The sequence below is a fragment of the Crocodylus porosus genome, unplaced genomic scaffold (assembly GCF_001723895.1).
Source record: "Crocodylus porosus isolate Cpor-Errol unplaced genomic scaffold, CroPor_comp1, whole genome shotgun sequence".
Taxonomy (NCBI): domain Eukaryota; kingdom Metazoa; phylum Chordata; order Crocodylia; family Crocodylidae; genus Crocodylus; species Crocodylus porosus.
In genome coordinates this window covers 20,504,764-20,532,305 of record NW_017728914.1, presented here as the reverse complement: position 1 = coordinate 20,532,305, position 27,542 = coordinate 20,504,764, and the positions used below count along the sequence as shown (strand labels likewise).

The following is a 27,542-nucleotide window of genomic DNA, read 5'->3' as shown; positions in this document are numbered from 1 at the left end:
GGGTCGTTTGACCCCAGTACTCTTTCCTGCCATGGCAGGAGGTCGGACTAGATGATCTGCTCAGGTCCCTTCCGACCCTAGAAACTATGAAACTATGAAAAGCAACGCCAACACTGGACCCCTGCTAAACCAGATGGGGCAAGTGACAACCAATGCCCAGGAAAAAGCAAACTTGCTAAACGGGTACTTTGCATCAGTTTTTCACCAGTCCCATGGCACAGCCCTGCTCACTACGGGTCAGGGAGGCTCGGGTGACGGAGATTCCTTGCCCTCCATCAATGCTGACCTTGTGAAGGAACACCTTGAAAGGCTGGATACCTTCAAGTCAGCCGACCCTGATGAGTTACACCCAAGGGTACTTGGGAAGCTGGCAAGAATCATAGCTCAGCCCCTGGCACGGATCTTTGAGAGCTCCTGGTGCTCTGGTGAAGTGCCCAAAGATTGGAAGAGGGCCAATGTTATGTCTATCTTCAAGAAAGGGAGGAAAGTAGATCTGGCATACTACGGGCCCATTAGCCTGATCTCTATCCTGGGGAAGGTCTTGGAAAAGATTATCAAAGAGGCCATCCTTAACAGACTAGCTGATGGCAATATCCTGAGGGATACTCAGCATGGGTTTGTTGCAGGTAGGTCTTGCTTGACCAATCTCATTTCCTTTTATGACCAGGTGACTTATCACCTGGACAAGGGGGAAGAGATCGATGTTGTATATCTTGACTTTAAAAAAGCCTTTGATCTAGTATCCCACGATCACCTCTTGGCTAAACTAGCTAACTGCAGCCTCGACCTCACCATGATCCTCTGGCTGGGGAACTGGCTCCGCGGTAGGACCCAGAGGGTGGTGGTAGACAGCAGCCAATCGTCTTGGTCCGCTGTGATCAGTGGGGTCCCTCAAGGCTCTGTCCTAGGGCCTATGCTGTTTAACATCTTCATCAATGATGTGGACATTGGTGTCAGAACGGGACTAGCCAAGTTTGACGATAACACCAAACTCCGGGGTAAAGCATCCACGCCTGAGGACAGGAGAATGATCCAGGCAGATCCTGACAGGCTCATGAAACGGGCGGAAGAGAACCTGATGGTGTTCAACACTGAAAAATGCAAGGTTCTCCACCTTGGGAGGGAAAACCTGCAGCACCCTTATAGGCTCAGCAGTGCTATGCTGGTTAGCACTTCGGATGGAAGGGACTCGAGGGTTACAATTGACCACAAGCTGAACATGAGCCTGCAATGTGATGCTGCGGCTAGTAAAGCAAGCAAAGGGCTGGTTTGCATCCATAGATGCTTCTCAAGCAAATCCCGGGACGTCATTCTCCCCTTGTACTCGGCCTTAGTGAGGCCGCAGCTGGAGTTCTGCGTCCAGTTTTGGGGTCCACAATTCAAAAAGGATGTGGAGAAGCTTGAGAGGGTGCAGAGGAGAGCCAGGCACATGATCAGAGGTCAGGAAAACAGACCTTACGATGAGCGGCTGAGAGCCATGGGGCTCTTCAGCCTGGGAAAGCACAGGCTCAGGGGTGATCTGATGGTGACCTATAAATTTATCAAGGGTGTTCACCAGGATCTGGGGGAACGTCTGTACCAGAACGCCCCAAGGAATGACGAGATCAAATGGTCACAAACTCTACCACGACCGATTCAGGCTGGACATAAGAAAGAACTTCTTCACTGTCCGAGCCCCCAAGGTTTGGAATAGACTGCCACCAGAGGCGGTTCAAGCACCCACTTTGAACACCTTCAAGACACATTTGGATGCTTATCTTGCTGGGATCCTATAATTCCTGCTGACTTCCTGCCCCTGGGGTGGGGGACTGGACTCGATGATCCTCTGGGGTCTCTTCCAGCCCAAATGTCTATGAAATCTATGAAATTGGAAATTTAATTCCCAGAAGATACTCTAGAAATCTGCAGGTAAAAGCAGAGCTCTGGTGTCATGATCCCTCCCTCCATCAGCTCACCCCGAGCCATTACTAGGGTAGAAACGGAACTAGCAGGTTCTTGCATTAGTGTCATAGGCGCCAACTTATTTTTGCTGGGAGGAGGGAAACTAAGCTGATGGACATGTTGAACAGCCCTCTTCTAGGGCAATCACTAGGGGTGCACCGATATATTGGTTGGCTATGAGATAGTCACCAATAAAAAGTAGAAAAAATGTTATCGGCTATCAGCTTTTTTTGGTCATCGTAGTAGATCATTACAGCTGCGTGCCTGGTGCACCCTGGCAAGTGTAGCCTGGTTCTTGTACCCCACAGCCAGCCTGAGCCCATGGCAGACTACAGGTCCCAGCGAGCAGCAGAAGTGGGAAGGGGCACTGGAGAGGGGTCGCAGGACACCATGCTCAGCAACAAAGGGACTGTTACTGGCTCCCGCTGCCATCGCAACACCATGTGCACAGCAGGAGCCTGAGTGCCAGGGCTGCTGCCAAGATGTTGAGATGTAGGGACATGGGGTAAGGCACCTTGAGAGGGACATTCTGCTGTGCTGCGCACCGGGCACCTTTGCAAAAGCAGCTTTTCCCCAGTGGCCGCAGGAGCTCAGCTGTGCAAAGCCCGCTAACATTGAGCAGCAGCATGCTCTGGGGCTCCAAATACACCTAGCACTGCTGTCCACGTGAGGATCCACCCTGCCCGCCTGGGATGGCAGCATGGATTATGTGGGGAGCAGAGCTGCAGGAAGGAACCGTGGGTGAGGGGACGACGTGCAGAAATAAGGTGGTCACCCCATCAAGAGCTGGAACAGCCAGGAAGTGTGGGTATGTGTATGTTATGAATACAAACCAAACAAAAAAAAGGTTTATTTATGTCAGTAGTTTAAAATGCTTTGCACTATCACTAAACATTGGCACTACTACTAAACAAGATTTAAAATCGGTGCATCCCTAGTGACTACCTTGTCAAAACAGAAAGGCAGAACATATACCCCTTCCCCACAATCCAGCCACACAGCCAGAGCAAAACCTAGCGAGTCCGGGGGGAGGGGGGGCAGATGCAGGCTGTCAACTGTGGACTATGGGGTCTCCACCCTATTGCCCTCCCCATGGGAGCCCTGTGCCAGCCATGCCATCATGGTGAGCTGCCCCTTGCCTGGAAGCAGCAGGGGGCACAACTCTGCACCACTGCCCCCACTCCTGCTGGGTGGGCAGGAGGTGCCTTGCCATGATAACACAGCTGGCGCAGGGTTCCTGGGAAGACGGGAGCAGGGCAGGGAGCCCTGAGGCTGCGGCAGGCAGCCCACATCCACCCCTTCCCCATGCACAAATCTGGAACTCTGCCAGCCTGCAAGGAAAAACCCACCATTTCCTGCAATTTTTTTGTGGTGAACAGAAAACCCAGATCCCTGCACAATTCTGAGAATCCAGGACAAATGCTGTCCTGGAGCCACGCAGGCCGGGACCAGGACTTGATGTTCTCATTTGGGACTGTCCTACTCAGTTAGGGACAGATGGGACCTTACCCTCTTCCTGAGAGATGGCAGGGCTCTCAGGGCCCCCATGCGCATGGCACCTATGATTAGTGCCTTTCATTAAAGGCACTCTGTGCTCAAGCATTATCCTTTCCTCAAGTGCCAAACAGTGGGATTTCATGGTGTTTCTCCAACCAATGAAAACTGGTGCAAGTGTACTGGGAATAGTTTTGGCAATGCAGCCTCTAGCAATGAGTGCTAGAAGGATAAAGTGTGCCTCAAGAAGAAAGCAGTTGGCTTCCAAGCATATGGCTGCCCCTGTATGACAGATGATGGGAATATCTGAGTACTCCTGTGCCACCAATTGATTGCAGGGGTGAGACAGTCACAGGGGCAATATAATCTCAGGCAGGGGGAGGATTGCAAATACAGACAGATAGTTGGGCTCTTCAGAGATGGCTGCAGAATAAATCCACTCTACCCAAAGACACAAAGGGAGCACAACAAGTGTAACTTCAAGACAGGTGAAAAGGTTATCATTTTACTGGTTTCCACTAGGGGCTACTATAGAGGTGCTTATAAAAGGAACCTATGGGAGCAGGTAGGTGAGTTATATGCCTTTCACCCCAAGGGCCTATAGTCAAGTGTTTCAAGGAACGAGGGAAGCAGTTTCCCTACCCAGCATGAGCTGTAGCCTACCCAGAAACAATCTGCTTTATTTCTAGAAAAAGCCATTTTCAAATACTTTGGATTCCTGGGTTATTGCTGGTATTCATTCACTCATTCCAGGTGCTCACACGCTTGCAGCACTGCACAGAAAGATGTCGGGGATTCTTTTGCTAAGGCTGCAGGTTGTGCAAGCAGCACACAGGGAGGGGGAGAGGGAAGATGCAGTACCAGGGATTCAGTATCACACAGAGGTTTCACCTAAAGAAGCATGAGCTACTCCTCTATTTGTAGCCTTCAGACACTCCAGAGACAACAGTTTTGTTCCTACCCCATGACTTCAGCCCCTGCAAACTGTCTCACACCAATTACAGGTGTCATAAAGCCTCTGACCTTTGAATAACAGAAGAGATCTAATTCTTCTTCACTTCACTATCTTTCTGGTCACATGCTTGCATAGTTTATTTGGTTCCTGTCTTCTTTGGCTTGTTTGGTTTGGTTCCTGTTTTCTTTTCCTCCTTCACAGGAAACCAGCCTTTTGCTGCTTCTTTCACCCCCAAATTAACCTTACTGCTCATATACCACAGACTCTGTATCATCCCAGAATGACCTGAAAAAAGACAGATTGCATCCAGTGGGACTCTATTTTGCTTCGTCTTGTATGGTTTTGGAGGGTCAGCTTCCCTCCTCCAGGTTCAAACAACATGTAAAGAAAGAGGCTGCCTCATTTCAGAGCAGGAGTTCAAAGCATCTGAAAAGATTTTCCATCCTGCCCAGGCAAATTCCTTTCACAGACCTCCTCAGAGCTGCTTAGTGTTCAAGACATCATTTGAACTTACTGACTTTTGACAAAACAGCTGATGGTCTCCTGTCACCCCAGACCTGTACCATGTTGAGGCCCCTGTATCATCCTCTTCCTTCCATTGACACAGGAAGGTAATATCACGTCTTTCCAAGGAATGAGAAGTAAAACCAAAGATTTTCTCATGTAAAATAAGCCAGATTTGCAGTATTCTCTGCCACTGGTAGTTTCCTGCTGTGCCCCACATTTTGGTTGCTTCCTCATTTTTTAAAATGTCATTGCCCCAGTTTTGATCTTTGCTAAGTTGAGAGAGATACAAAATGTGCTGCCCTATAAAGGAAGGAACTCTACTTCTCAGGGTGTTGAGAGAGGGGAGATAGACATTAAAGATGTCAACATCCACTTGAGTCAACTGCGGTGAATGACATGACACCACGATCTTCCGCTTCCTGCTAACCCACACACACGATGGGATGAATGGCATAATGCGTCGCAACCGTAAGGCCTTTCATTAGGTAATCTCAAGGCATTAGGCAAACATTAATTAAGATTCAACACCCCTGGGAGGTAGGCAGCTAAATATTACCTTCTTCCACACAAAAGTTGAGTATATTGCTCAGTCAGTGAGAGAGTCAGGACTACAATCTTCGACTGTCATGCTGTTCCAGCTATTAAATCACACTCCCTCATCTAGTCCATCTTGCTCCAGTGTTTCCACTTCCTCAATTGAACCAACAAGTGGAGTTGTACCTGTAACTCACTGACCTGAACTTGACCAAAGGGTCAGAGTTCTAGCCTCTGTGCTTCCTTTGTACAGTTAGTTATGTAGTGTATATGGGCACTGTTCACTTTAAGATGCTGCATCTTGTAGACAGACCAAAGATCTAGCATCTCCAGTGAAAGTCTCATGACCTGGGATAAAAGCAGTGAATTTTCTGCTGAAGGTCACCATTTTATTACAGATGCACTACCCAAAGTCACTTCTTATGCAATAGATTATGACCTTTCAAGTGGGAAAAGAGCCACTTCTATCAGTCAAAGGCAATTCCTTCACAATGGTTCTTGGTGCAGATACAAAAAAACCTGCATGAATAAAAAGCATGGAGGTATTTGGTCAAAAACTGATTTGCCATACTTATAAATGCCTTTGCCACATTCACAATGCAAACCTAGTGATATCCCAAACTGCACAACTGGCAATTAGTGACATGTCAGCTACGTTAATTATAATTACTTCTTTCCTCTTTAATAGGGGAATACTTGAAAATACTTTATCAGTTCTACAGAGCATTAACTAGGTCATACTGTACAGGATTTCTCTCATCAGTTACGATTACAATATTCATACCCATCTGAACCTGATCCAGAGTAATTAGAAAAAAGGATTAATTCCACCTTGGATGTGCAACGTAAGAGCAGGATGAGTTAGGGAGGCCGTTAAAAAGTTATGATGAGCAACTCCTGGAAACTCAACCTACTATTGATCCTGCCCAGGAAATGCCAGAGTCTTTTAACAGCTTTTATTTTCCCAACAGTTTGAGTCACTTGCTTAGTGGGACAGAGTGCATTTAGGACTGCCAACTTAGCAAAAGCCCAAATGTGGGACAATGACCTTCTTTTTCTTTATCTTTCCTGTACCACAGAAAGAAGATGAATCCACAGCTTCTTGTATCCTGTATTTACAAGGGCTCTCTAGGGCGAGGGGATATCACTGACAAAATGTAAAAAGTGTTCTCTCTCTCTCTCTCTCACCAGCATCTAGAAATGCTGCTCCTGCCAGAGATTTAACCCTGCACAGGAATCAGATCTGGATCTTCCACATGCCTATATAGAGCACTAGCCTCCAGGACCACCTAATACATCCAGGAAATGAAAGATCAGGAGGTTTTTCAAGGTTTATCCACACAGGGAAGTTAGGCAGGAGAATATGAATTTATAGAACATTAGTCAACCCATGCCAACTGCCTTTGCAAATGCTCTTAGTGTGCACTATGTTACTCTGCTTATCAAAGGCACTTTATTGTCAAACTCTAAAAGGGTATTTGGGCACTCAGGCTTGCCCTGAAGGAGATGGGAGTTTAGCTGCCTGAGAGCATGCAAGTGTTCTGACCCTTCTGCTATACTGTAATGCTATGGGTCATCGTCCCACTCTCCTGCTTGCCTGCCACGTCTTTGACGAGTTGTTTCTCTTTGAAAGATTGGATGACTGGTTGGGAGAAGATCTTTCTGACTACGTTCCAGTTCTTCCACAGGGTTCCACCTCCCCTACACCCTGCCTCTTTTCTCTCAGGCCTGAGGTGAACAAAGCCCACATGGTCTTGTGTGGGAGGCCTCTCTGGATTATCTCTCTGGATTGTTCCGTGCCTCTCATGCATCATTCTCTGGTTCGTGTCCTGGTTCCTGTGAATTCTCTATCCATGGTTAAGTTACTTGTCTATTCACATGAATGGCCTTAATTATACTTTCTGCCTTAGTAGCTCCGCGTCTTTCCTCATACATGGTGGGAACTTATTTAGAGCAACTTATGAACCAAAAGAAAAGATAACTCCTTCAACCTTTCTTCAGGCTGTACAACTAAATCCACTTGATGCCCCTTGGATCCCAGGTATTGTGCCAGGGCATTCCCCAAATCCACATCCCCTGGGTTTGACCTTCTGAGCCGCAGTTAATTAACTTATTCCAATAAATGACAGTCCCTTTTACAATCCAGACCCAGCTGTGCCCCCAAGATTCCTAAATTAACCAGTTTCTTCTTTACTTTCCCCAGTAACCTCTTACGGGAAATGGCTTCATCCCTTTTCTTTTCCTTATTTTATACAGGGCTTGTCCTTAAGTTCTCTAGATCTTTGCCCACTGAGGTTTGTCTTTGAATGTCACTACCTCTGCATTCTGGGCTCCTTGTCCCCTCAACCTCTGCTGATTCCCCAAGAGGCACCTCCCCACTCTGGACCTCATGTCTAGAGCACTGCCAGCACAATTCTCTTTTTTCCTGGTGCCCACTTTACTTAGTTTTTCTTGTAGGGACAAGTGGCTTTTCTCTTGGACTCATCCAGATCTTAGTGTTCCGAGAGGGTTTGACAACTGTTTGTCCAGCTCCCAAGGCTGCAGTGTTTCTCTGTTCCCAGGAGAATGCCAAAGGTCTTCTCAAATGAACCTTTTAAGTTCCCCACTCTCTTTCCCCAGCCAATCGAAGCCAGCTCCCTGGGGCACACAGCTTGGTGCCTCTGGAGACCTGCTCTCCTCCCAGGTTCTCCCTGGATATTGTCCCAGGCACACCGGAGACATGAGGCTGAACCTGCTTGGGTGAATCCGTTGCCAACACAGCTGGTCCTGCAGGTCATGGCAAGGGCTTGCCCACAGCCCCTGCTACACTTTCGGGTCTGCCAGAAGTACTTCTAGTCCACTTCCGGGTCCGCTGCCAAGCACACAGGGGACCTCCCCGTGCTCCTGTGGGATGTTCCATCTGCCCCACCATCTCAGCATTCACGAGCTGCACTTGGTACCTTGAGGTACGTAGAAAAAACATATAAAGCTCCGTCTATGGCCAAATCACTGATTCTCCACATCAGAATCAAATCTTCAGATTTGGCCAAACTGAATTGGGACAGTGATCTCAATCAGCGAATCAAATCACTGTCCCCCAAATTGGGTGGAATCCGAATCGAATACTGCCTGCTTCACACACCCCTAGCTTCAGTCACCCTGACATCTGCTGGGAGGACAACACAGCAGTACACGGGCAATGCAGGAAGTTTTTGGAGTGTGTTGGGGCAACTTCCTGGTGCAAGTGCTAGAGCAGACAACTAGAGGCTGTGCTCTTCTTGATCTGCTGCTCACAAACAGGGATGAATTGGTGGGGAATGTACTAGCAGATGGCAGCTTGGGCAGCAGTAACCACAAGATGTTGAGTTCAGGATCCTGAGGAAAGGAAGGATGGAGAGCAGCACAGTAAGAACCCTGGACTTCATCAAAGCAGACTATGGCTCACTCAGAGAACTCATGGTCCCCTGGGAAGTCAGGAGCCCAGAAGACCTGGCCGTACTTTAAAGAAGTCTTACTGAGAGTGCAGGAACAAACCATCCTGATGTGCAGGAAGACTAGCACGTATGGCAGAAGACCAGCTCGGCTTAGTAGGGAACTCTTCAGTAAACTAAATCACAAAAAAGAAGCTTATAAGAAGTGGAAACTTGGACAAAAAGTGAGAGAAGAGTATAAGATTCTGCTTGGCCATGCAGGGATAAAGTCAGGGAGGCCAAAGTGCAGTTGGAGTTGCAGCTAGCAAGGGATATGGAGGGTTACAAGAAGGGTTTTCTACAAGTATGTCAGTAACAAGAGGAAGATCTGGGAAAGTGTGGGTCCCTTACTGAATGTGGGAGGCAACCTACTGACAGAGGATGCAGAAAAGGCTGAAACACTCAGTGTCCTTTTCACCTTAGTCTTCATAGGCAATGTCAGCTCCCAGAGTACTGCACCTGGCAGCACAGTTTGGGGAGGAGGTGAGCAGCCAACAGTGGCAAAAGAACAGGTTAGAAACTATTTAGAAAAGCTGGACATATACAAGTCCATTGAACTAAACAGTATGTACCCAAGTGTGCTGAGGAAGTTGACTGATACGACTGCGGAGCTGCTGGCCATCATCTTTAAAAAAAACTCATGGTGATTAGGAGAAGTCCTGGGTTGACTGGAAAAGGGCAAACAGTGCCCATATTTAAGAAAGAGAAAAAGGAAGATTCAAGGAACTACAGACTAGTCAGCCTCACCTCAGTCCCTGGAAAAATCAGGGAGAAGATCAAGGAATCCATTTCTAAGCACGTGGAGAAGAAGGTGGTGATCAGGAATAGTCAGCATGGATTCACCAAGGACTAGTCATGCCTGATCAACATGACTGCCTTCTATGATGAAATGACTGGCTCTGTTAATGCTGGGAGGCCAGTAGATGTGGTATAGCTTGATTTTAGCAAGGCTTTTGATATGGTCTCCCACAACATTCTTGCAGGCAAACTAAGGAAGTATGGTCTAGATAAATGGACTGTAAGGTTGATAGAAAACTGGCTGAAGCTTTGGGCTCAGAGGGTTAATAATCAATGGCTCGATGTCTAGCTGGCACCTAATATAAAATGGAGGGCCCCAGGGGTCAGTCCTGGGGCCAGTTTTGTTCAATATCATCTTCATCAATGACCTGGAAGATGGCATAGAGTGCACCCTCAGCAAGCTTGCAGATGATGCCAAGCTGGGGTGGGTAGTAGATACAATGGACAGCAGGGCTAGGATTCAGAGGGACCTAGACAAATTGGAGGACTGGGCCAAAAGAAATCCCATGAGGTTCAACAAGGACAAGTGCAAATTCCTGCACTTAAGATGGAATAATCCCATGCACCAGTACAGGCTGGAGCCTGACTGGCTGGGCTGCAACTCTGCAGAAAAAGACCTGGGGGTTACAGTGGACAATAAGCTGAATATGAGCTAAGTGTGCCCTTGTTGCCAAGAAGGCTAATGGCATACTGGGCTGCATTGGTAGGAGTGTTGCCAGCAGGGCAAGGGAAGTGATTATTCCCCTCTATTCAGCACTGGTGGGGCCACATCTGGAGTACTGTGTTCAGTTTTTGGGTCCCCACTACAGAATGGATGTGGACAAATTGGAGAGAGTCCAGCAGAGGGCAACAGAAACGGTTTGGGAGCTGGGGCACATGGCTTATGAGGAAAGACTAAGGGAACTGGACTTATTTAGTCTAGAGAAGAGAAGACTGGGAAGGGATTTAATAGCAGCCTTCAACTACCTGAAGTAGGGGTCAAAAGAGGATGGAGCTAGACTGTTCTCAGTAGTGGCAGAGGCAAAGGCCTCAAGTTGCAGCAAGGGAATTTTAGGTTAGATATTAGGAAGAATCTTCTCATTAGGAGACTAGTAAAACACTGGAACAGGTTTACCCAGAGAGGTTGTGGAATCTTCATCCTTGGAGGCTTTTAGGACCTAGCTAGACAAAGTCCTGGCTGGGATGATCTAGTTGGCGATGGTCCTGGTTTGAGCAGAGGGTTGGAGTAGATAACCTCCTGAGATACCTTCCAACCTTAATTTTGTATAATTCTAAAACAAGTTACCAGTCAGAACCAGGCAAGTATTCCACTAGCTTCAAAACTCCTGCTAACTTGCCTGCAAGCAGGCTCTCTTTTCATCTACATCCACATGCAGCAAGGTGAACACTAACACATAATAGGTTATGCATTAATATGTGTATCCTGGTATGCCTCTGACTGTGCAGCACAAAGCCAAATTCTCTGGCTCTCTCGCAGCCACCCAAATTGTTCAGATATCCCTATGCAACCTCATTTTCAAAGGGCATTGCTGCTTTAAGAACTGCACAAGAGAAGACAGGCTGATGTAAAGCAAGCTAACTTAACCCATGTATCTACACATGCTGGTTAGTCATAAAAAATAAACACAGCCACCAATATGAAATTTCAATCAGGGAGGGAGATGTGATGTGGGAGATTCCTGTTATAGAGAGATAAGCCAAATAGGTAATGAAATCTAGTGGAAATTTGCTAATAAATAATTCTTTACATGTTCAAACACATCTTACAATCAACAAAGTCTCCAAACATCCCTAAGAGGTAGGGCATTATTGCATCCAGCTTACAGAAAGCAATGTGGAAAAAGCAGCAAGTGATTTGCCCAAAAAATCACACAGAGCTACAAGTTGGACACAGTGTTCTCCATCTTCCCAGCCCCGTATTCCAAACCACTAGACTACACTGCCTCTCCCCATTCCCCCCACCACCAACTTGCTCCATTTTCTTGTCTAAGGTCAAGGTAGACGTTATTTACTGCCCCTGGAATCGGTAATTTTCTGAAATCAGACAAGAAGTATCAAAGATATTTCTTTGATATTTGCAATACAGGATCTTTGAAATATGGGGTCAGAAGTGAGTAGTATTGTGGATGTAGTACTCTTTCTCTGTTTGCAGAAGAGAATCCTGAAGATGCAGCTCTAGAGAGATCCTGAGTATTTCACCAAGTGAGAGTAGGTACTACTCCCTAGTAGCTCTAGGGACATCCCGAGTATTTCATTGAGTGACAGATTGATGGTGTTGAATCGAAGTTAGAGAGTGAGCTAGAGAAGAAACAGAAGACACCCTATATGTAGTAAGCAAGGAAGACATGTTAGAAATTTACAGTCAGTATTTTAGTGCTGTCTTTGCCATCCAAGGTTTCCTTTGGGATGAGGTCCTCACACTAAGACACCCACCTAAAAACATAGTGCTATAGGGGAAATGCACACTACCACAAATTCCTCAAAGCCTGCCACACTGTGCAAGTAAAATATGGCTAATGAATCTCATCCATTTTTCAACTTTCCCACAGGCCCAACTGGGATCCTCTCATTAAAATGTTGTTTCTCCAGTGGAAATTCTACAATGCCTAACTCCCCAGGAATTCAATGCCCCAGACACCACAGTGAGCTCAGTGTGACACTCACAGGATGACAGACAGAATGACTCCTGGCACCCGTGTTACTAAAGAAAGTTTATTTTAGTATAGTAGGAACACAAGAACAGGAAGAGATGACTGCAGTATTAAAGCACTCAGCCTGCGTACAATTTTTATAAAGGAAGTCGTTCCTCCTATGCTCAGCGCAAGGTCCCAAGAGATCACCTAAGGAGAAATTCTCTTCAGAAAAAGAAAAGTTGTTAACTACATTTCCAAATAAGGCTTGCTGATCAAAGAAAAGGAGAAAGGTTTCAAATCTCCAGCCATCAATATATCACATTTGTGAATACTAAATTCTAAATATTTGCTAAAGACTACTTGTACTGCCATATTCCCTTTCTTCAAAAAAGCAATTTCAAATCCTTTACAACGGCAAGCAAAGTATTACCCCCATTTCATATATGGGGAAACAAGTGGAAAGAAGGCATTTTGCTAATGGTAACACCAAGCACAACATTAATTTGGGAGTCTTGGCTCCAGCCAGTTGCCACCACCATGTTTAACTACATGGGACCCCACTGGGGTGAGGATCACTTTTCCAGAATCACCTCAAAATAAAGATGAACAAAGCCAGGTTCTGTCCCAAGCACAGGGCCAGGGTGATGGGAAACAAGTCTTAACATATGACAAGACAGACAACCTATAACTTCATTTACAGCTGGCTTTTTAAAAATTATTATTTTAAGCATTTGCACTACCTTTCTTCCTGATAATTAAATACTATGAAAAGGCCAGATTGATGTAAAACCTCCAGTCAGCCTGAAATACTGACCATGTTCAATACGTAAAAGCAGTATAGAGCTGACAAAGGAGTAAACAGGACACAAGCGGCCTTCCATGGAGAAAATAAAATGTAGTTCTTAATTTCTAAAGGTAAGTGTTAAATTAAAAAAAGATGAGGGAATACTGGAAACTGTGGTTTCAGCAAGAAGGAAACGTCCAAATGCCATTGAACAACTAGTTGGGGTAATGTAAGTACAGGCACATGAATCCAAGGCCAGTGTGACACCCTGGCTAAAGCAGCACATGAAAAAGGAGAGAAAAGCAAAAACTCCTCAAATACTTTCAAAGGTTTTTACTTACATTTCAGTGGCTATGAATCCGGTGAGCTCAGACAGGAAGAGAAACAGTATGAAGAGACAGCAGCAAACAGAGACTGGAAGAGACCCAGGTGTGGAAAAAGGTTAGTTTAACTCTGCACAAGATTTTGGTTGGTTTTCAAACACACACCAGGATTTCCCCAACACCATTCTGTCCCCCAAGACAACATGGGAGCTACATTTTCCTTTTTCTTCTTTTCCCACAGCAACAATAATTCATACTAGGCCACTGGAGTCTGGTGACAGAACTAGGATGAACTGACAGCCTGAAATTTTAAGCTGGATATAGCTGTAGGTGCTTGCTTGGTGTCTCATTCCTGGGGTCACCTTCTTACCCAAGCTGCAACTGCCCTGCCCCTTTGACTCTCACTTTCTCCATCCTCCACCCCTCACTTCCTCTGGCCAGGTTCCTCAATGAACATGACTTCTACAGAGCCCCAGCCAACAGCATTCTGCAGTCAGTAAGGGTACATGGGTCTCCTGCAGGGACAGGAAGGATAAGCTTCTCCCCACACCTATACCAGACTACATAATGGGCCAAGCACATTACAGAGATGTGGAAGAATTTTGCCTTTCTGTAAAATACTACGTCACTGTCAGAGGTAGGTCTGCAGATCAAATGGACCAATGGCTTTAGACAGCATGCTGTGTAGTTGGCAATGCCCAACGAGACAGGCCTGAGACGTGCATTTCTGTAAGCGCCCCATCACCAGATGCTTCAGCTCTAGTGATGAAAGATTTCCAGTGACCCAGAGAACAAGATTCCTATGGCGACTGACAGCAAACCTCCATGTCTTCTCCTTGAGCCAGCTCACCTCGAGTATGTTCAAGGATAGAAGACAGGAACTCCATGAGCTTTCATGCTATTGTTTACTCTTCACCAGGAAACCACTCAGTACACTGTAAGTGCTCAGGTTCATGAAATCACCATGAGGTCACAGTGAGGAGGGGTGGGAGGAAGAGATGAAGTGAAGTGTTAGAAAGGCTGTAAACACTTAACTAAGGATGGTTACAAGGCAAGGCTTTGACAACTGAGGGGTCCAGGCTGGAATTCACATTTGTATTAAAAAACAAATAGACATTCTGACTCCAGAGTGAATCACAATAAGCCAAAGCTAGGAAATAGCACACAATTCCCAAGGTCATGACGACAGGCATATGACCCTGGCTCACCCACTCGTCAGTCCCACTTCCAAGGCATTTCCAACAGTGACGTGGAAATGACCACCTCACCACAATCTGAGTAAGGAGCATGGACAGCCACACTGGGGAAGTGGGGGGGCTCATTTCCTCTAATTTATTCCATGTGACCAATGCAACTTGAATTCCCAGGAATCAAAGTGATACTGCTCCTGTCAAAAACGAAGACATTTGGAGGCAAGGAGAGGAAGAGCATAGCCAAGGGCAATGCCAAGATGGATACCAAAAACAGCCCAAAGTTTTGTGCCTTATTCTTCCAGGCAGTAGCAATGTGCACCCTGAGAGCACTAGTGCACCCACTGACTGGCCACACTTGCTGCTTAGGCAAAGGGCGGGGGGGGGAAGGTGGGAGTGCCGGTGTCCCCCCCGCCCCGGAAGCACCAACAAGGGAGTGGAGCACCATTGCATTCCCATCTCGCAAATCGGCCACAGGGGGACCTTCCCCAGTCAGCGAGATTGGCCACATGGGGACTTCTCCCCCTCCCACGGTCAGATGCTGGGAGGACACGTACCACCCCACTCCCCCAAGGCAGCACCAGTAGCCCATGCTCCCAGTTGGTCAGATCCACACATTTAGCAAGAGGCAAATTCCTGACTTGTTCCCCACTTTTCCATCAGTGTCATCTCAGGGGCAGACTCACTCATTAACCCTCTCAGAAGTGGAAGGATTTGGAGAGATGCCAAAAGCTATCAAGTCAATCATTATTTTAATGACAGAAAAAGAGGAAAGGAAAACTAAAGCTAAAGAATAGCAGGAAAACAGGGAACGGAGGGGATTTAAATCTTTAAAGGAAAAGCTCTCTTTAGATGCATGCACACAGTTCCTTCCATCTTTGTACCTTTGGCAGAGATAAGAATTCATCATTTTGTTCTACCCAGGGTACAGTAGCATATGGGAAGGGGGAAATTCTGTGCAAAAGACTGGGGAAATTCCTATGAAAAGTGGACAGGGGACTTACGTTTATGCATCAAAGAACATAAAAGGGGATTGTTTCTGACCAGACCAGTTGATCAGGATGCTTCTTAGTCATAACTATCCAACAACAAAGAGATTGGGTCACTGATCCGTGGCAATATGCAAAAAAGTGTCTCCCCCTACATAGAGTACATACAACACACCAGCCATAGCCTCAAGAATTTTTTTTTTTTGCACAGATCAGTGAAATGCTTGTAAGAGTCCATCCATCCCATCCCACCCCCCAAACTCCCTTTACTAGCAGTTCCTCACTTTCTATATCCCCATTTAAAATTCTTCTCCTACAGAGGCCCTCCACAATGCCACACCACCATTCCTCTTTCATTTCCTCCTACTCAAACCTTGAGCTACTATTGGAAACACCTCTTTTGTTCCTTTCTTTCTTTACACCTTCTTCTATGCCCTTATGACTAGAACATCTCTTCGCCTTGTGTTGTATGCTGAACATCTGCTCTCTCTCAAATTCTTCATTCAAATCTATTCTTCCACTGAAGACTTGCAATAATACCTGCCAAATAGAGTAGGACTAACTGGCAATAGCTTAAATGGTTTTAATAAAAGCAAACTAGCAAATCCAGGAGTCCAAATTCATACACTCTACAGGAGTCTGTTTTTCAGAGAACAAGTGCTATATAACAATTATAGATACTACATAACCACATGCATGTGCACACATGCTATTTTGTAAACAGGGCCTTCATCTTGTATACACCTGACCTGCAATTTCTCTGCAATGCAGAACAGAAGCTCTTTCAGATGCAGTAAATGTGTTCTTTTACACTGCATCAATCCCCAAATATACAGAGTGCTCCTGCAATCAAGTCATGAGCAATTTGCTTCATGGAGGTTATTCATAGTGCAGTCCTTTATCTGTCTCACCATCAACAGGCAACAACCTAGGTCACATGTTTGGCAGATGAATTGTAGTTGGAGTAGTAGTTTAAATGATGGAGACAGATTTAGATGTTTTATTATGAAACTTAATGGCAGGAGCGCTAAAATGTCCCCACAGAGCTGTCAAGAACCACCCTAGACTCATTTTCATAGAGCTGTGCCAATATAAATCCACCAAGTACATTAAAATTTACAGTTGTTACCTAATATCAGAACATGCTGTGTGGGAACATGCTGCCAATAGCCCAGTCAGAAGCCATTGGAACAGGGTGCTCATTTAGTTTTTCAGCATCAGCTTCTCTAGTCTAACGCAGTCTACGTATCATGTCACTGCATCTGTGACTGCTGTAGCCCCCTTATTTTTCATCCCTCCTAAATAAATTAAAATGCTTTTTGCTTTGAACTTCCTTTAACACAGCATTCTAATTGGGAACATAAGTGCATGCCTATATTAAGGCAAAAAATAAATACATTTATCATTCAATGAAACAAGCTCCTATGAAGTGCCGGGGGGGTGGAAATCACATTTCAGAGACCATGTGAATCAGTTTTGCTATTTCCTGATGTGTATTTAAAACTCCAGCCTCCACATGGCATTGCAGAATTTCTAAAGAACATTATCAGATGTGAATACAACATGAACAAGTCCAGTATGCATCCATGCTGACAGTTCAGTGACGAGAGATCAGAAGAACAGCTGTCTGGATTGAAGGCCCCTTTCAAGATGTCCGACTACTCATGCCCAGTCAGATGCCAGCTGTCAAATTGCCAGGGTATGTGTTGTTGCAGTGTACATACCCAAACATGGCAAGTTTGCCACAGTGTTATTCCAGGTCCACTGGAATAACTATTTGCTGGTCAATGGTTCTCAGCTTTTGTAGCCTCCAGATTCCCCTTTGGAAAATGCCAGCTCCTTGCTTTCCCTTTGTTTTTTTACTGTGGAAAAATATTAGAGTAATTCTTCTGTTGCAAAGAACTCAGTAAGCCCGCAGGAGGGATTTGACGCTTTAATTGAATCCTAAGTGAAATCTCCAGGTTTATCTTGAGAATTACGTATAGGTGTCTGCATGTTTAACAGCGCCAATATGGTATGGCATCCCACAACACCCTTAAAAGGATCTAGCATCACCCTGGTTGAAAAATCACTGGCATAAGTCTATGTACCCCATCAAATCTTAGCGGACTATGCCAGAACCTCCATTTGCACTGAAGTCTGAATATACATTAAACATTGGTTACTGCCAATGGGATTGTGCTGTAAATCCTTATATCGTTGTGTGGTACCCATCATATCCCTTACAACTGCAAATCTCTATAGATCAGATTATACCACTTCACCTGTTTCCCAATCCTTAAGTATCTAGTGGGTAGACCACTAGTGGGTCTAGTGGGTGTACCACCCTGCAGGACTCAGGTTAGATTCCTCCACCTACACTGGGACTCCCCTCCTTATTTTCACGATACAAGGGACAGAGTATTGGGTGGTAGCTCACTATATGCCCAACACCAATCCCACTGAAGTTAGTGTAAGTGTTGTGAAGTCCTTCAATGCAAGCAGGATCAGGCCATACTACAACATGTACAAGAAGGCCATGACAGCAGAAACTGGTTACTGTTTACTTAAAGCTATATGCAAGGAGCATGCCAAATGCTGCCCCTGATGCACTTCCTGAAGGAAGACCTTCATTTTGGTCCACAGAAAAGGCCAATAGGTAGAAACCCCCCAAAGAAACTCACAGGCTGACTCTGGAACAGCTCTATGTTAGAACGTGAAAAGAGCTAGTAACTTTCTTAGTTAGCTTCCTTAGATAATAAGGACAATAACAGACCTTGGTACTTCCCCTTTCCAACACATCTGTCCCCTGGCATTTGACTGGCTTACTACTCCTATATGCAGGCAGCATGGGTAAACTGATGCACAAGTGTTCCAGAACAGCCTTTCTGCAACCCAAAAGCAACTGTGCAAGTGTGTCTGATGACCCCGTTCCTATTCCAGGAAGCCTTCCGCAGCAGGCAAGTCACCTTCCAGAAGCAGCACTGGACTAAGCATCTTCAGCACCAGGGAAGTACTTGTTTGGGAGTAATCAGCAGCTATCAACCCTTACAAAACTGTGCCATGAATCCTCTCTTGAAGTCTCACATAAGCTAGCCAGTTCACCAATGTTACTACCCTGGGAAGGGTCTTTTCTGGGTGAGGCTTCTTCCTCCATCCTGCAAGATAACTACAACCCAAATTCCATGACATATTTAAAACACGGTCCTACTGGCCACACAGGCAGCCAACTGGTACACTATTGCCTGCATACAGCATTGGGCCTGTCTCACTCACGACTTCCTGCACTGCTTAGGTTGAATTACAGGCTGGGTGAAATGAGAAAACTACATTCAGAGATTTGCATGTACAGAACCAGCAGAAGTGCCAACTACTTTTATGGGATGTCTGTGGGAAAGTAGACCATATCCCCTTCCACGCCACCAAGGCAGTAGGAAGGAGCAGCAGCTAGAGAAGAACTGCTCAGGAAAGCAGTGTGAGCAAAAGGGAAAGGAGGAAGCACAGGCTGTCGGGAGGGGTCAGTCAGTCAATCGTTTATATAAACTTCATGGTCTCCACAACTTTCCATGACCAACTTACTCCTCTGGTCATGAGACTCAAGAAGGGTACATTAGTCCAGCTACAAAAGCAGATTTTCAAAGTTCTTCTGGAGATAAGGGTAATTTTACTACAAGATGAACTCCAAGAGACAGTGAACATACTGTGGGGGATTTTTTCTCCCCAAATAGAAGAGAAGTGCTGGGGCCCTCAACAAGTTCAAAGACTCGCTTGAAAACAATAAACCTTAAGTTGCCACTGAGCTGATAGACAAGTTAATTTAGCCTCTAAGTCCATGTTTGCAGTAGACAGGTTCATTTAGTCTCCATATCCATGCAAGGTACTACTGTTCTACCACATCTTGAGTAGTCTTAGCAGCTTCAGCATGACTAAAGGGGAGTCAAAACAGGATTCACTGAGTGGTCAGGAGAGCAGAGGTATATGGACTCTCTGAAGACAAATGCATGGTATAGCATCTCATCCCATCTTTGATCAGGAGTTCTTTCAGATCACAAAAGGCCTCTGCTTTGGATCCTAATGATTCACTATTACCAACTCAGTTCCATTCAGCACCTGTTGCCACCAAGGGAAGTAACATCACCCACGTCAGCAGTGACATACAGGACTACAGACCCAGTCTAAGAGGCTGAGTGAATGGGGCACAGCTATATGATCAAAGGAAGTCAGTGTGGAAAGCAACAGGAAAGCTGCATTAGGTATCTAATTACAGACTTGGCAGGATCAGCTTGATCTGTATTTACCATTCTACGCAGCACACTCACAGGTAATGATGGTGTGAAATTGCATTACTCACCCAGCGGACTACAGTCGCAGAAGGAGGAAGGAAGGGAGAGAGGCCCAAGGCAAGAAATTTACATCAGCCAAAAACTATGCATAGAGACACCAAGTGGGAGAAGACTGCTGTAGGCCAGTGGGGGCCAGCCTTTTTGGCAGGCATGATACAAGTTGGTCCCAAACCCCCTCTGAACATCATTCCAATCCCCTTCCCATGCCTGATTTGCTGCTCTTTCTGCTCCCAGCCCTGCGTTCCCTACCTCATCTACTGCCCCACTTCCTCCTCGCTGCCCTGCTCCCTGGCCAACCACTGCTGCTCTGCGTTGTGCCCTACCTGCTGCAGGGCTGCCTGTCCCCTTCCCAGTCTACCACGTGCCACCCACAGAGGCTGCCTATGCCACTTGTGGCACCAGTGCTGCAGGTTGGACACCTCTGTTGTAGGTCATTTCTAACAAGGTGAAAAATAAAAACAAAGGAGAACAGCATCAAATATATTGCTTCTCCCTACTAACCCCATCCCGGGCCTGAGAGAAACCCTTTTTCACTCCTACCTCACTGTCCCAGGTCCCTCAACTGCCACCAGAGGCTTGTTCACTCCTGCCTAGTGTCTCCACTATGTTCCCAAGTGCCTCACAGTGGGATGGGCCCTCAAACAACCTAATCAGCAAATCCTTCTGGGCAGAACCACCCCCACCACCACCACCATTCATAAGCTGCAACCACGTTTACTCCAGTTCCCTGTCACCTTCAGATAGGGAGTGTCTGATATGATCAGAAAATAAAGTAAAACATAGCAAGGCTTATGGGGTCTATTCAGAGCAGGCACTCACACCCCATTCAAGGGAAGGAGATAACAAGAAGCACCCTGCACCCCCACCTATTTCAATGCATTTACGAACTAACTGTTGGGAAGTTTAGATCTTGCTCTCAAGAACTCCCTCTTTTAACAAAACATCACCACCATTTTAAGTTAATGTTGCTTAAAACCATGGGTTACCCGGCTCTGTGGTACACTCACACAAACTGGACACAGCAAGTTCTCTCAGCTACATGGGATGCCTTCTCTTGTGTTTCATATGCCTTAAAATAACAAGCCTTTCAGAGACAGAGGCCAAGACGACCCCTAATTTTAGGCTGGAGTATGCAAGGACAGCGCTGAGGGCTGGTACTTACTAATAGCTCCTGTGTATGTTGGCTGCGTAAGGTCTTTTGGCACCTTCCTGTAGATGTCAAACCTGAAAGAGGAAAAGCAGCAGCCATAAAACAGGTGGAATATGTCAATACATTATGTGTCCCTGCAGGGCTGAATAATACTGAAAAATTTTCCATTCAGGCTTCCAACAACATTTTTCATTTTGCAGAAGGATGTGAAAGGGGGAAAAAAGCCCTTTTCCTTTGTACTGTTATGTAACTGATCTGCTTTTTGACTGCACCTTCATAAGCTCTTCCCTTCACCTCCCATGCCTTGTTCTCATGAGTCTGAGCACTCCAGCTGGCTGGTTAGTGCTGGGAAAAGAGAAAGATTACATTGGACTGGTTTACAGACAAACTCGCACTCAAAGATTACCACAGGAAAAGTAGCTTTTTCCTTCTTAAAACTTTCTGTATGCGTAACGACTCATGAATGCAAGGACTTGAGCCAGCAGAGACCAGGCAAGTTCTGCACACAAGTCCTACCAGCGCACCTCTATCTGTAGTACCTGCTGTGGACAGTGATGAACTACTTAAAACTAACAGTGCCATGGACCTGCAAAGCAGGTTTGAGACATAAGCAAGCCTACCCTAGGGACGAGGAGACCACTGCCTGCTTGCCCGTTTTTACTCAGGGACATAGGTTTCAAAACTCTGATCCCTAGAGGTTAATGATTAAACATGCTCACCCACTTGCATTCAGTCTCTTGGCTTTTGTAACAGAATCCACAAAACGTGTTTTTAGAAAGTAAGCACCCCCAGCAGCAAAGCTGAGATGCTTGGGAACAAGAATATGCAAATAAAAAGCAAAACTTGTTCGATCCTATAGCTCCCCAGGAAGGAAAAAGCAGAAAGGAGACCTGATTAAAATCAGCCTGCTAAGACGGAACACAAGAAAGACCCCTTTCACATGCTTCCCTGAGCTGGTTTGGATGGAAGAAACATACTATTCTAACCCTCCACTTGCTGAAATACCATAATAAAAACCAAAAAATGGTGACTTGGCAGCAAGGCAGCTTTGATTCATAGAAGCGTGGTGAAAGCTCCAGGGTACTCTGGTGTTAGTTGCCACAAAACTCAAAGATGAACAGTCAGTGCAATTATACTAAGTTTACATGTTGCAATGGGACGCAAGAGACCTACTGTCAGCAAATCTATGGTGTGTTGGGTACAAGCTGAAAACACCAGTGGAAAAAAATTAACGTATTTTTTATGAAGCTTAGCCTGGGACACTGGATATGGGGACAGAGCTAGCCAAGCTCTCTGTTGCCTCCCACAAAGAATGAAAAGCAGTTTAATATTAAACTGTTATTTCAATTCAGTCATGTCTTTTAATATAGGCATGGCTCAGCTTTGCTATTTTGAACTCCTCATGGTTAAACTTTCACTGGCCTTATGATCTTAGCTATATTATTTCCTATCACCTTGCACTCTACATTGCCCTGCCACAATGCAGCTCTGACATCAGTTTTTCCAACACCGAATAAAAATTAATTAGTCCATTAAAAAGACATACACACCCTAAAGTGGCAAGCAACCAATTTTCCCCCATCCCTCTCACCACAAATAAACTATTTTTTTTGGATGTGCTATCAGTAAATTAGATTTGATGCTTTTTCCAGTTCAGGATCCATGAGCTGCCAACTTCATCCTGAGTAGCAGTGAAATGAAACACCACCTCAGCTCCCAGCTGGCCACTATAACCTATATTTTAAGTCAGGGGAGACACCAGGCTACTGCTTTTAAAAATTTAATCTTCTATTTGCTTTTCAGGAGTTGAAGTTGAGTGGAGGTAACCTGGAAAAAAATGGGATAATGCCATAAATGAAAGATGGTATTTTAGGAGCTGGGACTCCAAGTGCCTAGGTTCAGCTCCTGAATATGATGCAAAAGAGATTTGGGCCTAATTGTGAAATGGGGAGACCACTGCTTTCCAAGGTACTCAGTAATGCCTGAAGTGTCCAGATACTACTTTGAGGGAGCCATATAAGTAGACAGAGGAAACTGTCGCACTTGCCAACTATATGCAACTTTTTCTCATACATGATATAACTGACAGGGTATGCTGCCTGAGATGCTTACAGAGCTATACATTTTTATGCCTCTATTCATTGCCACTGCCTAAACATATTACTAATATTCCTGAACCAAACATCCCATTTATGGGTCTGCAGCCTCCCGGAGAACATCTGGAGAATACTGTTTACATTCTTTTCACATACACCAAAGCAACAGCAGCAGCAGATGATAAAGCAACCCAGAGCAGCTGATGACATCACAGTCTCACAGCCAGAGGAAATAGCTGAACTTCCTGCACACAGACCATTAAACACTCGACGCTGGCGTCGTCTCACTGAAATCATAATAACGTACCGACGAGGCAAGAAAGCCAAGGGATAGGGAGACAAATCAAGCACTCAGGCTGTTACTAAACAGTTAGAAATAGGAAAGAGCTCTAAGCCGAATTCAATAAAAACACCACTTGGAGATACTATAAAAGGAAGCGCATTCTTAGAGGAATATTCACTGATTTTAAAATTATGACCCATTCATAAAACAAATACAGAATATATAGTCTTTTTCTTTTGTCTTTTTTTTTTTTTTTTTTAAGTAACTCATAGTTAAGCTGAGTTCTCTCTTTCACATCAGGGTCCTCTCTTCTCAGAGGCTCTCATTTCAATTACCCTGGCTCCAAAAAGCCACTTTGTACTTCCACCAGGCATCTCTAAAAAAAAAAAATTTTCAGATATATACGAGGAAGCAAACCAAAGAGGAACTGTGTCAAAGCTGACAGGACAAAAACCCCCAAACCAAACGACCTATAACCTGCAATCACTTAAAATCTAGTCCCTCCATTTGTTTTCTCCTCCACTCACCTTCCCCATCCCTTCTAATTTCATCAACAAGTAGAGACACATCTAAGCCAGGATATGCATTAAAGGTATGGCCTGCAGAGCCCCACCATCCAGCCCATGATGCTGCCCCTGGGTACAGAGCTGATCCACAGTCCAGAATCAGTGTGTGCTGCACTGGCCCTGTGCATACAGCACCTGCTCCAGCCTCTCCAGGACCAGTGATCTAAGCCAAACCTCTGAATCTGAATAGTCCCAAACTTTTAATACTTTGGGCCTTAATCCAAACTGCAGACCTCAGGCCTTTCTCTTCAATCCCAACTCTTCTACAGAGCATGTCACATGAGACTCCCAGAGCACTTCATAATCATCTGTTAATATTCAAGTACAATGTGTTTACCTAACATGGTACAAGAGGTGAAGCATGCAACGCAAACAGCGTCTCAGCCCTGATGAGCTTACAGCCTAAAAGCACATACGAGTACTGTACAGAACAAGCTAAATGGATTGCATAGAGCAATAACAGGAATGGGTCTTGGAACAGGCAAGCTCTTGGAAGGAGGAGAGGGAGTGCATACGAGGCAGCACAAAGAGTGGAGAAGAAGGAGAGGAGTACAGCTGAGTGACAGACAGAAGGTAATGGACACCTTAGGAGGGAACAGAAGTTTCAACTCTTAAGTGACAGCATCCGACAAAAAGAGAAAATAAAACAGGCCACTTGAGCATGCTGCAGTAATCCAGAGCAAAAGCAGCAACCCAAGAGGATCAAGGCCACGAAACTCATAATTAGCCAGGGGAAACTCACAGACACCAACATTGAGGCCAAGAGACTGGCAGAATTAAGAAGAATTATTGGACATCTGTATGCAAACCTAAGTCAAATTTATCTGTGAAAGACTTCCTCCACGTAAGAGAAGCTGAAAGGGACTGGTTCTCCATCACAATGGGGATACAGGGGTGTTATAATCCAACTATGTACAGGGTGTAGGAAGAAGCTTCCCAAGCCATAGATGGAATCGCTCAGAGTTTCTTTACAAGTTTCCATCAAGCATCTAGCTTCAGCCATTATTGATGGCAGAATTACCAACTCAGGATATCACTAGTCTGATCCAATATAGTGATTCTTGTGTTCTTAAAAAAGAAGCAGGATTTGAAACAGGCTTTGATTACAGGACAAAGTGAAGAGCCCAGCAGGACATAATGGCTGTGAACTTAATGGGGAATGACAGTGCTGACAGTGACAAGAGAGAAGAAGGCTGGAAAAGAGAAATTATTTTAAATTTGAAGCAAGTGAGTTGCATAGGATTCCTGAGGGGGTGAAAGATAGATTTGGGAAGCAAAAGTGAAATACCAGTAGAAAGGATGGAGCCCTGAGGGCAGCTTTGCTAATTTTGTCTAATACTAATTAACAAAGCCTCACACCACCTCCAAAAAGCTGCCCAGAGTTTTCATAACATGACACAGAAGCTCCACTTCAGAGACTAGCAAAGCTACAAAGCTTCCAGCAGAGCTGGAAATTACAACTCTGAAGTTTAACTCAAGGGCTCCTTTGTTCATGGTCTAACCATTAGCTATAACCCACCTACCTGCCTGGCCCCCCCTTTGCTGCATATAGTTTATGGGGCTTCACTCCTACCATGGATCACGTGCACTTTAACGGGGAGCCTCAGGCCATGTAACACCATCACCGTGCAATGAGGATTAGAAGAATGAGGATTGCAGATCTGTAACAAAATACAGGAGGAGGTTTCTGGGCTGCACACACCAGAAACGCAAACAGGTTTTTCTACTAAATGCCTTCAGGTCAGAGATGCCTGAATGCACCTGCAGTAAAAATGCCAATAAACCTCAACCTTCCTGCAGCATGGGTCATTCAAAAGAATTTTATGCCTCTGCTCTCCTAGCACAAAGGAGAACTCATGCATAGCATTACAGATGTCACCTTACAGATTTCAGATACAGACACATTCCTGAAACAGGAGGATGATGTTACCTGTGTTGCACTGGAGCATGATACTGAGGGAGGCAGACCCATCAGCCAAATACTAACACAGAGAGATATGTGGTGGTAGCCTATTTAATACTCATACGGAAGAGAGGGCTTGATTGTTAGAACTCCTGACTCTGGTGAATCTGAACAGTTTGGTTTCAAAACAAGTCCTGGATACATCAAGCATGTACATTTTTTTTTTTCTAGATGGAGAGTAGTTTTGGGAGGATAACAGCTAGAATGACTGACAGGTTTAGATGAAAATCTACAACTACTTTAGGAATAAACTTCAGGTTTTCTGGACCTCAAACACTTTATCCATAATATTTAACCACCCTTGCAGTCAGGTACAGTACCTTTGAGTCTGAATGAGATCGCTGTGAGGAGTTATGGGCCCAACACATTTACCTGAGCTAATATCAGACAAAACCCAATGCAAGCAGAGCAAGCTGGCTGTGGAAGACAGCAGCTAGCTCTTAAGTGGCTCTAAAATGGAATGGCTCCCAACTTTCCCATTAAAACCGGGGACTGGTTGATAGGGTGTGTGGGAAGTGTGACACAAAGGCACAGGACATCTACTTGAGAACCATGATTTTTTTCAAGTGGATCTATAAGAACTGCCCTGAGAAAACGGATAAACTTACTGCTTCTACTGGGATTGATTTTGTAGGGCTTTCTGTCAGTGGTTGGAGAATACATTTCCAGACCTTCTGGGATTACAGCATTAACATCATTCTTTTGCTGAAGAGCTTTGTCCTCTCAAGCCTGGAGTCCTACGTGATGTTTCGGAGTCTAGAATACTGAAGAAGGCCCAAAAACCATCTCTCAAGGTCACAGCCCTGGCTACAAGCCATTTCCAGCACAGCTGCAAGTTATGTGCTGAGCTGTCTGTAACAATTTGGCATTCTCCTATAATCCACCCCAGTTCCTTCCTATTATTCTCTGGCATTGCTGAAAGGAAAGGAGTCACTGTCTCCCATGTTAGGAAACTGCATTTGGCAAATGTGGCTTGGTAGTTTTTTGTGGGAGCTGCAGTGAAGCAAGAAAGTAAACTTTACATCTGGCTTTTAGAGTTCCTTGTCCTTGGACCTGCCATTTGCAGATTCAATTTTTCCCATATTATTGCAACCACTAAAAAGTTTCAGCATGTGAGTGCATGTAAGGCAGTCTGAAACCTTCCAGAAGTACCAATAGCATTCCTCCACCTATTTATACATTGACTGAGTTGCTGCTACAGCTTGCCAGAGCCCTTAAGCTGACTCCATGCTCAATGATGGGGACAACTGTTGCAGAGGCCAACATTTCAAGTCAAAATATTTAAGGGCTCACAGGATTTCCTTTGCATTAATTTGTTTCTTCATGTGATAACAGTCCCCCTGCCCCCAAAGTGACCATTTCAAGGTCCCTGAGTTTCTAGGTAACATGATAGAGAACCTAAATATCACACCATGCGATAGAGGGGAGGCATTGCCAAAGTGAAGGTGTAATTTAGCATTAATAGAGACGCAACAGTATTGCTCTAGAGCAGCACTTCTCAACCCATGGGTTGCAACCCAAAAGTACCAAGAACATATGAAGGTTCATGAACAAACTTTATAAAT

The 27,542-nt window shown here is 45.2% G+C and overlaps 1 protein-coding gene across 2 annotated transcripts in view; it reads right to left on the bottom strand.

Moving 5' to 3' along the window:
* ERGIC1 (endoplasmic reticulum-golgi intermediate compartment 1) overlaps positions 1 to 27,542 on the bottom strand; it is a 92,302-nt gene that overhangs the window by 32,687 nt on the left and 32,073 nt on the right. For both annotated transcript variants that reach the window (XM_019534956.1, XM_019534957.1), the window contains exons 2-3: positions 21,082 to 21,143; positions 13,437 to 13,509 (exon numbers count right to left, since the gene is read on the bottom strand). In XM_019534956.1, coding sequence (XP_019390501.1) covers positions 13,437 to 13,509; positions 21,082 to 21,143 — 135 coding nt within the window. The remainder of the gene's footprint in view (positions 1 to 13,436; positions 13,510 to 21,081; positions 21,144 to 27,542) is intronic.